Source organism: Eublepharis macularius, chromosome 6 (assembly GCF_028583425.1).
Source record: "Eublepharis macularius isolate TG4126 chromosome 6, MPM_Emac_v1.0, whole genome shotgun sequence".
NCBI classification, from domain to species: domain Eukaryota; kingdom Metazoa; phylum Chordata; class Lepidosauria; order Squamata; family Eublepharidae; genus Eublepharis; species Eublepharis macularius.
Window position 1 is genome coordinate 16,586,026 of NC_072795.1, and position 10,192 is coordinate 16,596,217.

The following is a 10,192-nucleotide window of genomic DNA, read 5'->3' on the forward strand; positions in this document are numbered from 1 at the left end:
TGCTTTTCTCAGAAGTCTGAAGGGAAAAACAAGTAGCCCTGCACCACGGACCTTTGCTAGGAACTATTTTTAACATGCAGATCCCTGGTGATCAATTGGGAACAAGGACGAAAAAGTTATATTCGCAGCCAGTCATCGTAATATACTCATCACTTTTTCCGCTGTACGATAAAACATAAATTCCAACACACTTTCAACAACACGTCCAGAACCATGAAAACTAGAAACACACTTCTGCTATCATTCTCTGAAAAGAACTTAACACAAATTGTATTCTGGGTATATACATAAATCAAGCAAAATACACCTCCCATACAAGGAGTCTGTTAATCACAAAGACATTGTGATTCACAATATCCAAACACCCAGAGCCTGAAAACATGAGACAGAAAATATCTGTCATTAATATTTGGCAGCACTGTGTATATCTAGGGTATTTCCCTAACCCAAGAACCTCTCTCCCCGTGGTGAAGTTAATGTTTTCCAGTTTATCAGGAGGGGCTGTATCTTTCCAGAGCGCTTGAAAATGCTTCTCTGGCTAAGTGTTTTCTGGGGGTGGGGACTCACAGGGTATTGTTTTACCCCGATTTGTTTTATGAGCAGTTGTAACAAAGCACCCCAGTGCCAAAAATTTCTGAGGCTGTTTTAAATCTTGGGTGCTTTTTTTGTTTATAGAAAGAAAACTCTTACGTGGTAAAAACAGCAGGATTGGAGTCTAGTGGCGCCTTAGAGACCAACAAGATTTTCAGAGTATAAGCTTTCAAGAGTCAAAGCTCCCTTCTTCAGATACCTGAAGAATCTGAAAGAAGGGAGCTTTGACTCTCAAAAGATTATATCCCGAAAATCTTGTTGGTCTCTAAGATGCTGAACTTCAATTCTGCTGTTCTATGGCAAACCAACACCGACCTGAAACTCTGTCCTTTAAGGCTTTGCTTATAAATGTTCATATGACCATAACCTAAAAGAAAACGTTGTAGAGCCACTTGTCTATGCATACTACCAAAATAAAATGTGACACGGGTGGAAATTCATCTCCAAAGACGTTAGCAAGAAGTGAAGCAGCTTAGCTTTCCAGATTGTAAAACTCCATAGTGTGTCTGCAGAATCACAAAAACTTACGCTCCTGTATTGTATTGCCCTGTAAACCACAGTGCATACGTATTCCATTAACTGGAAGTCTTTCTTGTACAATCACATCTCTGTCACAATGCCAACACAACATAACTGGTACTCAAGCAATAAAACCCATTTCAGAGTCAATATTCACAAGACTTGATCATAGAATCCAAATATCATTTGAATCAATGCCATAAATAAGTGAAACAAGATTTTTTTTTATTTGAGTTATTAAGTCAGATATATTACATAATTCGGCTGCTCTTTGTGGGGGCACTCTTTCGAGACAGAAGGCCAGAAAGCTCAGTTGTCAGGTGTGGATTTAGGATCATAATCAATAAGACTTGTACTGGGGGTTTCATAGTGGTACCATGGTCCGTCTCCCCTTTCTTTCATAAGCCGGCGTACTTTCCACTCTTTCTTCCTATTAAATGAAAGAATGGAGAGTTAGATGCAGGAAGCAGTTTTACAATGTCATTCATCAGTCCATACTTCTACAAAGTGGATAAGCCAGCAGATACTTGAGAAATTTGAGAAAGGGTCCTGCGCAGCACAAAATGGCTGCTGTCGCTGGCAAGAGTTGGGGGAAGGGTAGGATTGGCTCTTTGCTTTGGGGGAAAGATGTTGTCAGGGTTCGATTTCCAGAGAAAAGATTTGCTTTCTGCACAGTCAGAAGGCGGGATCGCCAACCCTAGTAATATAAGAAATTCTGCATCTGTAGCTAAGCCGATGATGTCACATCAGTGCGATGTGACTATCGGGAATAAGTTCAACGCTTTTCTAGTCAGTCAGCTGGTACAGCGCGACCTTAAATTCCATTTCCCTCCCCTTTTCCAATGAAGATTCGTTTACCCCCCATGTCTCAAGAAGAAAGCCGATACTTTGATGATGCCTAAACTCCCCAAATAAGTCAGGAAGACTTGGAGCCAGTGCACAGCACTCAATCCTTCCACGTGACCACTGTTTAACTTATAAAATATTTAAGTAATATTTAATAATTTGAAATCCATCTTTACCCTGGTGCAAGCAACAACAGCTCTATGCAAGCTTTTTCAAAGGTGGCCCCATGTTATAGAAAATGGCCTTCAGGAAGAGGTAAAGAAAGCTCCTAACTTGCTGGCATCCCAGAGGGGCCATGAAATGAAACATTTTTGGCTGCAATGGACATCCTCTGTGAGATCTATAAACATCCTCTGTGAGATCTAGTTCTTGGAGATTAGTAACATGTTGTCATTTTCTATGAAGCAGTATTTTTCAGGCTCCACGTATTTAGTTTTATTAGATGGTGGTTGATAAGTCACCTCTTTTAACTGACACTATTACATGTGCTAGAGCCCCAATTATTATGTTAATAATAATATTGCAATAATATTTTAATAATTAATAATTTTAATTTTAACAAACCATTTTCATAAAATGAATAAACTGAAATTAATTTTAATAAAGTTGTAATAAAATATTTTAATAAAAATAGTTAATACAAAATATAGTATTTTAATAAAAATGAACAAACAAATGCTCTGAAGTGCAGGGACGTACATTCCAAGTACCATCTCAACTCCGGGGGAAACTGCTCCTTTCAGTCCTAGACTGGAGTTTGATATATAAATGAGTGATTCCGCACATGTTGGATAATGCACTTCTAATCCTCTTTATAGATCATTTGGAATGGATTTTTTTGTGTGCGGAACAAATAATCCACCTCAAACAATTGATAAAGTGCATTGAAAGTGCATTATCCAACGTGTGCGGAATCAGCCAATGTCACAGCGTGTCCCAGTACCAAACCAAAAGCCATCCTGCTCTGAATCCTGTACATGCCATGGAATGAGAAGTTGAGGGAAGAGGACCATTGGTGAAATATTAGCAGGTACTTCGGAAGACCTCAAGAACCAACTGCCCATAAACAACATGGAGTCCCTTCCCTCAAAGGCTTTCAAAGTGGAAATTAGATAGGCACGGGTTGAGGAGCTTTGGGACCTGTTTCGGGCAGGGGGCTGAACTGGGTGAGCCTTCCGATGCTCCTCCAACCCAACAAGTACAGATTGAGACCAGAAGTCTTAGCACAGGAATTTTATAGCTATGCATCTCCAAGACACTCAAAAAAGAGCTGGGTTGTGGAATGATTATGAATTTTGGGGCTTTTAATACAGCAAAGGCACCCATAATCCAGACACTCAAGGCCAGATTGGGGGAAAGACAAGAGCAAGATTTCCCCACGGCTAGACAACTTTCAAACCCAGACTTGGGCCCTCTGCAATTCATTAGGAGGGGTCCTTCCATTCTGTTCCGCTGGCCAGAGCATGTTCTTACTGCACACTGAATACTCTTCCAGTAGAAGACCCTCTTCGATCAGCAGAGGGTTTCTTGCAGTGGAGGAAGATGCTGCTGCTAGAGGAATGAAAGATCCAACCCAATATACAAGTTCCACCTTTGGCTTGGGAATAAAACCATAGTTCAGAGTTCCATTACATTCTGGAAAAAAAACATCTTGCAATGTTTATACCTTAATTCAGCTTTTTCAACTTCAGCATGAATCAAAGCCAGACATTTTTCATAATGCTTTTCAGGCGGGTCGAGAAGGTAGTAAGCAATCCACCTAGATATGGGATGCTGGAGAAGAGGGGGGAGGGAAAGGAAGTTACCAAGGAACAGCAAAAATCTATATTGTATTGCACAGGCAGCAGTGAAGCCTGTGACATCAGTTGGTGGTATTGGCACAGAACACAAGCGCCAGCATGGTGTAGTGGTTAGACAGACTGGGATCTGGGAGACAGGTTCAAATCCCCACTCTCCATGGAAACTTGCTCAGTGACCTTGTGCCAGTCTCAGCCTTACTTACCTGCTTGTTGTGAGAATAAAATGGAAGAGGGTAGAAAAATATTGCAAGACACACAGGGTCTCCATTGGGAAGAAAAGCAGGGTATAAGTAAGGTAATAAAGCAGGGTATAAATAGGGTAATAAAGAGCCCCTGCATTGTGCAAGTGGTTGGACTAGATGACCCTGGAGGTCCCTTCCAACCCTATGATTCTATGATTCTAAGAAAGATCTCCTGGCTTCGAAAACAGAAAGTCTTTGGTGCAGAGTACAGGGATATTGGCTTGGATCTGTTCTGCGAGAGGAGGCACTTTCCATCAGTGGGAAGAACCTTTCCCTGCCGCTTTGATTTGTTTGCATCAGGGGAGAACTCCTACAGGAGGGAAGTTTTGGGGACAGTGCCCATTGCCTAGCTGATCAAACAGCAAGTGATGCTGCACTAATTGGACCATCTATCTAGCAAGGTAACCCTTATCGTCTTCTTTCCCTTAGTGGTAATGACTTACCAAGGGCAGAGCAGCTTAGTAAGTATGAGCGCACACACAGCTGTATTCAAGGCCTTTTTCTAAAAACTTCCACACCCTTATTTATAGCAGTGGGCCAAGCTGTCGAGGAACACACACACACACACCCTTTAACGATAAATAGATTTTTCATTTTAGAATCTAAGTGTACTCCCCAAAGGGGAAGGAGAGTAAAACTCTGCATCAAGATATTAAGGCTAAAGTTCTCACCAGGTAAAATGGAAACAGGTCCCACGCCAAGACCGCTTGCAATGTCTCATCTCCCCACCCATCTAAAATCCCACGTGCTTCCTTCCTAACCCAGCACCACAATCACCACCATTCTTTTCTCAGTCCCAGACTCACTTTATGGTACTCCCAGTGTTCTGGAGTGTAGCCTTCTGGAATCTCAGCCAGTTCAGCTTCACCTGATCGGAGGGAGTTATCAATTGTTGTTGTTATTCATGTATATCTCAGCCCAAAGGCTTTTGGGGGCAGTTCATGCTGATCAAAATTGCCAACAGACATCCAAAGCCTCCCTCCTCCAAATCCACAGAAAAATCAATCCAACCCATCACAGCCTGCATTAAACCAAAACAAAACCAATCCCTTGCTCACCATTTAAAATAAAAATCACATTAATAAAAGCAGAATCAAGCGCAAACAAAAATAGATAAGCACAAGAGGAGATAAAAAGAAGAGAAGTAAAATAAACCTTTTTAAAAAAATAAAGCATTAAGCATAAGCAGCAATGCAAGGCAGGAACATTTTACGAGATAGGGTATGTGTAAACTAGCCAGAGTCTACAAAATTATAATCCAATTATAAAGGAAAATATCCTGTCCCTTTAACAGAGTTTTCATGTCTAGAAACGGGCAGATGAAGATTTTCATGACGTGGCATAACAGGGTAAATAAAGTCCCATTAAATGGATTGGACACATTTCTCCAGGCCAGTCGACTAGCTTAAAAATAAAGATGTAATGTTAATATACAAAACACCAGCAAAAAACTTGATAAAACTCAGCAGCACTAGGGCTGCTATGTGGCAGGTTTTCCAGTATTCTTCCTGCCCCAGTCCTCCGTGAAAGCTATTTCCTCGCACCACCGAAAGGCAGCTTTGGGGGATTTTCTTAAAAGATGGACAATTTATTTATTTTATTTATTCAATTTATATACCGCCCATCCCAGGGGCTCTGGGCGGTGAACAGTTAAAATTGATAAAAACAAAACTAAAATCAATATACAAATAATAAAACAAATTAACAAGGTGCAGTGGTGGGGAGAACCTTCCCCACCCCAAAGGTGGGAGGCCGACATGGCACCGCCCCCTTCAATCACCAAACGCCTGGCGGAACAGCTCTGTCTTACAGGCCCGGCGGAACGATAATATGTCCCGCTGGGCCCGGGTTTCCATTGACAGAGCGTTCCACCAGGCTGGGGCCAGGACTGAAAAAGCCCTGGCCCTGGTTGAAGCGAGGCGGGCTTCCTTAGGGCCGGGGACCACAAGTAAATATTTATTCGCTGATCGGAGCGATCTCCGGGGAACGTATTATTATATTATTATAACAATCTGTCTATCAGGTTATATGAATTCCCAGCTTTCATTTTTTAAAATAATAGGTGAATCCCCTTTTATTGCAGTGATATAAGGGGAAAGACGTATCTCTCTGCTATGGAAGAAGTACTTTTTTAAAAAATGAAACTTGATAGACAGATTGTTTCAACTTTATAATGTTATAATCAGCAATTGTTTTTAAAGCCCTCCGGGGTGGGGGGGATTAGGTGGTCACTGCAGGGGCTCAGGCAAAGAATAGAGCACCAATATGAGCACGACTAGGAAGATCTTTAACTCAAAAAAATTTGAGATCCTGTATCTCCAAAATCCAAACCAGTTTCCACCTACAATAAAAAGAAAAATCAGTAACATTGGATCATCCAGGAAAAAGCAGAACTACTGTAGACTTTACTTCCTGTGGGACCTTCCATTAAAAGGGAGCTCTTTATCCAGTACCATAAAAAATAGCTCAAAGAGATACCTTGGTACGGGATGGGAACTATAGACTAGGCTATTGGGTACTGTCTGCTGATGGAGATACACTCCTAGGGGGTGGTTTAGCATTGCTAAAGATGTTATATTAATTACTTACACATTAATTCATAAATGTTTCATCTACGGGTTTGGCTTTATGCCAGTTTTCAAATTTGTAGTTACCATACCCTATTGCATCTGTTTTCATTGAATGTCTGAACTGTTGATCATATTGTATTTTTGCTCTGTAAATGTCCTAGCTATTGATTATATTGTATTCACTTGCAGTATGTAATCTACCATGGATCTCAGTGAGAAAGGCAGACTATAAATGAACGATAATAATGATAAAAACTGAATTCTTTGTTACTTCAAATATACACACATACCCCAAGATGCAACTACTTGCTAAATTTCAAGCACTTCAAATAATGTGTGCATGCAAAGCTAGCAAAAATACTCACCAATGAAGATATTGATAAATGTTACAAAGACTGCTATGGGGATTCCGGTTAACTTAATATAGAATCTCTGTTAAGAAAGTGAGAAAAGCAAGAGAGTTATGCCTCAATATTCATAACACTCAATTTTCCTGCAGTTCCCAGTAAATGTGGACCACTTTCTTATGCAACCACTGCAATCTGTACTGTGGGAAGGAGGGGCCTCACAACAGGTGTGGTTTCTTACTCAGTCTTCAAATACTTGGGATTTTCTGATATTTTCTAAATTGTGAGAAACAGGGCCCTCATCTCGAACACAGAATTCTTAACCCTCATTCACGCCCACTACTCTTTCCAAACTCTACCACTTTTGATCTGTTTATTGGCAAGGATCCGAATAAACAGCCAATGCATATGAGCAGCATGCAATTGGGATGTCCACTTGTTTTTGCTGCTGCAAGCACCCTTGCTGAAGAGTCAAGCCACTTCTGAAAAAAAAGTGGCTAGCCTCTTGGGCAACAGGAAGTGCTAAGTGCAAACATCAATGAAGCTCCAGATGCATGGACATCCCTTCCTTCCAAACACATATACAATGGCTTTGGATCTCAGGTTTCACATTTTAGTCTGCCGCCAACAGAACCAAGGAGCATCTGTGCATCGGTAGGTGGCTCAAAGCCTAGACTGGACCAACAACTATCATGAATACTGCCGGCAAAGTCTCCTAGGCCCTTACCTCACTGTAAACACAGTGTGTAAGAGCACTTGAGCAACTTTGGTGGAGGTGAGATTGGCGCTGGCCCCTGTCCTTATGTACCATCTTAGAAGCTACCACATCTATCTGAAAAAGATGTTGTTCACGGTCTACCTCTACCATTCTTGCCAAGTTCAGGAGACCACATTCATTTTATCTATTCTATTCAGACTAGTTATATGCTGCCTTGCAACTCTCATCAGTAGTCAAGGTCCTTTGCAAAAAAAAACTGCAATAAAACATAGCATCAATAAGACAGTAATAAAGAACAAACTTAAACATAATGCGAACAAAAATATTTGGTACCAGGGAAGTCAAAGCCTATTCAATTTCAAAAGCCCCCAAACAAAGTTTTTGGACACAGCTGAAGTTCAAACAGGAGAGGTCCAGATTTTTGGTTTTTAGGTCAGAATGGCAAGCATATAACACAGGGTGAGGAGACAATAAGGCCCTGTTTTATATGCTTGCCAGTCCAACCTATAAAACAAAAATCTAGTGGCACCTTAAAGACTAATGTTATTAGTTTCAATATTAATTTTCATAGGTCACAGCTCACTTTGCCAGATTGATGTGTGATGAAAAACTGTACCTGCTCCATAAACATTCCCCAGTACTGTTTCTCACCATATGTCTATCAGACAAAGTGGGCTGTGACCCATGAAAGCTACTATTAAAATAAAAAAAATTAGTCTTTAAGGTGCCATTGGACTTTAGTTTTATTTTGTTACACGGACTAACACTGCTCCCCTGTGCAGTGTGACAGAGCAGGTTCTCAAACCATCACATCTCCAGCCAGCAGCAGCACAAGAGGACACAACGGATAGGCATATCTTCCTTTGGGGTGACAAAATACCTTCAACAAACTCCAATCACGGCTGTACCTTCAAAGCTATCTCTACAATACAGCAAAATCTTGGGTTTACAAGCCTCAATTTAAGATACAAACAGAGTATATTATTTATAGTTAAAATGCTTTACATGATGTTATTCATTAAATAATATTTTGTCAAAAATGTTAGCTCACCAACAACTGCAGGAACCGCTTATCATAAAATGTCGTTGGCTTGATAATAAACATTCTTTTCTCCTGGCTGCCATGGCGTACTGGAGCTGCCAAATTAAGTTGGTGCGTTAGAAAAAATCAGCACGCGCTCCTTACAGGCTTTTCAGAATACTCTCTGCAACTACAGCCTCATTCATCTTCCCACCATTTTCTTTTTTCCAGCTGAGACACAGTAGCTGTGTCTTGGCAATCCGCCCCTCTCTCTTCATTCATTCATTCTCAGCATCATTTATATTTGTATCTCAGCTATTCCTCAAAAACAAACAGGCAAGCAATGCTCATTTTAGCTTTGTAACAACCCTATGAGGCTGAGAGCTCCTGAAAGCTACCCAGTAAGCTTACACCTAAGCAAGACTTTGAAAGTGGCTCTCCCACATCCACCGTGTACCCAGTTCTCTAACCAGGGGCATATTGGTCATTGGACTGGAGCAACGTGAAGAATTGTTCATTATATTCCCATACTCATAATTCAAACTCGCTGATCTTTGTTTCTATATTCACTGGACTACAGGCATAAACATTTCATCTGCTCACAAATCGAGAGGCATTTTGAGGACGGCACCGGACACAATATACAGATATCCAGCATTTGGAGGAGACCTTTGTTTTTTTGCTACTGCTCTGCATGTTACTAAGCTTAGCTACAAAAACCAGTTCCATCTGAAAACTTTGGCAAAACTCAAGCTAATCTGTTTGTTTATGACGCTTATAGTCCGCCTTTCTCATTGAGACTCAAGATGGAGTAGTATTAGCTGTTTATTTTGTTTTGATCTTGCCTTTCTTCCAAGGAGCTGAAAGCACATCTCTTAAAGGAACAGGTGCCCTGCCAGAAAGAAAGCTGGCAACCAATCAACCAACTACGGTTGTCAACCTCCATCCAGGTGGTGGCTAGAGATCGCCTGGAATTGCAATTCATCCCAGGTTACAGAGATCAGTTCCCCTGGAAAAAATGGCTGCATTGGAGGGTGGACTGTATGGCATTATACCCCGCTGAGGTCCATTCCCTCCCCAACCCCTGCCATCTCTAGGTTCCACACCCCAAAATCTCCTGGAATTGGCAACCGACCAGCCAACCTCCCCCTCCCCTCAAGGTCAACCTGCAGAGGAACCCAGCATAGTCTTTGCCCCCATACCGATGACTCCAGAGCGACTGACAGCTCTTCCCAGTAGGGGGAAGCGACTCCAGACCGCTGAGACCCCCAAGGGCCTCCGGGACCCCAATGTGACCGCGGCCCGCAGCAGAAGGCTCATGGCCGCCATGCCTGAATCTGGCAAGCGGAGGGGGGTACTCAACCTAATTCGGCCTACAATAGGGCTGAAGCTGCATAGCCGCCATTTCGGAAATGGGCACTGGCGCCCGCCATGATTGTGCCTGGCATAACGAGAGCGGAGCGGTATGATGGAAGCCGCGACGGTCGCCATGTTACGTACGGGCTGGTGCGAAGGGGAGAAGAATTGCTTACACCGAGA

General features: G+C 41.9%; 1 protein-coding gene across 1 annotated transcript; it reads right to left on the reverse strand.

Moving 5' to 3' along the window:
* Positions 1-1,314: 1,314 nt before the first annotated feature.
* On the reverse strand, positions 1,315-10,019 carry NDUFB5 (NADH:ubiquinone oxidoreductase subunit B5). The gene is made up of 6 exons (XM_054983154.1): positions 9,856-10,019; positions 8,684-8,769; positions 6,933-6,999; positions 4,804-4,865; positions 3,623-3,729; positions 1,315-1,540 (listed from the first exon to the last, which is right to left on the reverse strand). The coding sequence occupies exons 1-6, from the start codon at positions 9,980-9,982 to the stop codon at positions 1,420-1,422; spliced, it is 570 nt and encodes a 189-aa protein (XP_054839129.1). The 5' UTR covers positions 9,983-10,019; the 3' UTR covers positions 1,315-1,419.
* Positions 10,020-10,192: the final 173 nt, after the last annotated feature.

What these genes read in the sequence shown, in the direction of transcription:
- NDUFB5 (XM_054983154.1), bottom strand. Translation starts at nt 9,982, where the DNA reads ATGGCGGCCATGAGCCTTCTGCTGCGGGCCGCGGTCACATTGGGGTCC. An exon ending in AGCGGTTCCTGCAGTTGTTG is followed by an intron (nt 7,000 to 8,683) that starts GTGAGCTAACAT and finishes CTTTCTTAACAG; the next exon opens with AGATTCTATATTAAGTTAAC. An exon ending in AACACTGGGAGTACCATAAA is followed by an intron (nt 3,730 to 4,803) that starts GTGAGTCTGGGA and finishes CCTCTTCTCCAG; the next exon opens with CATCCCATATCTAGGTGGAT.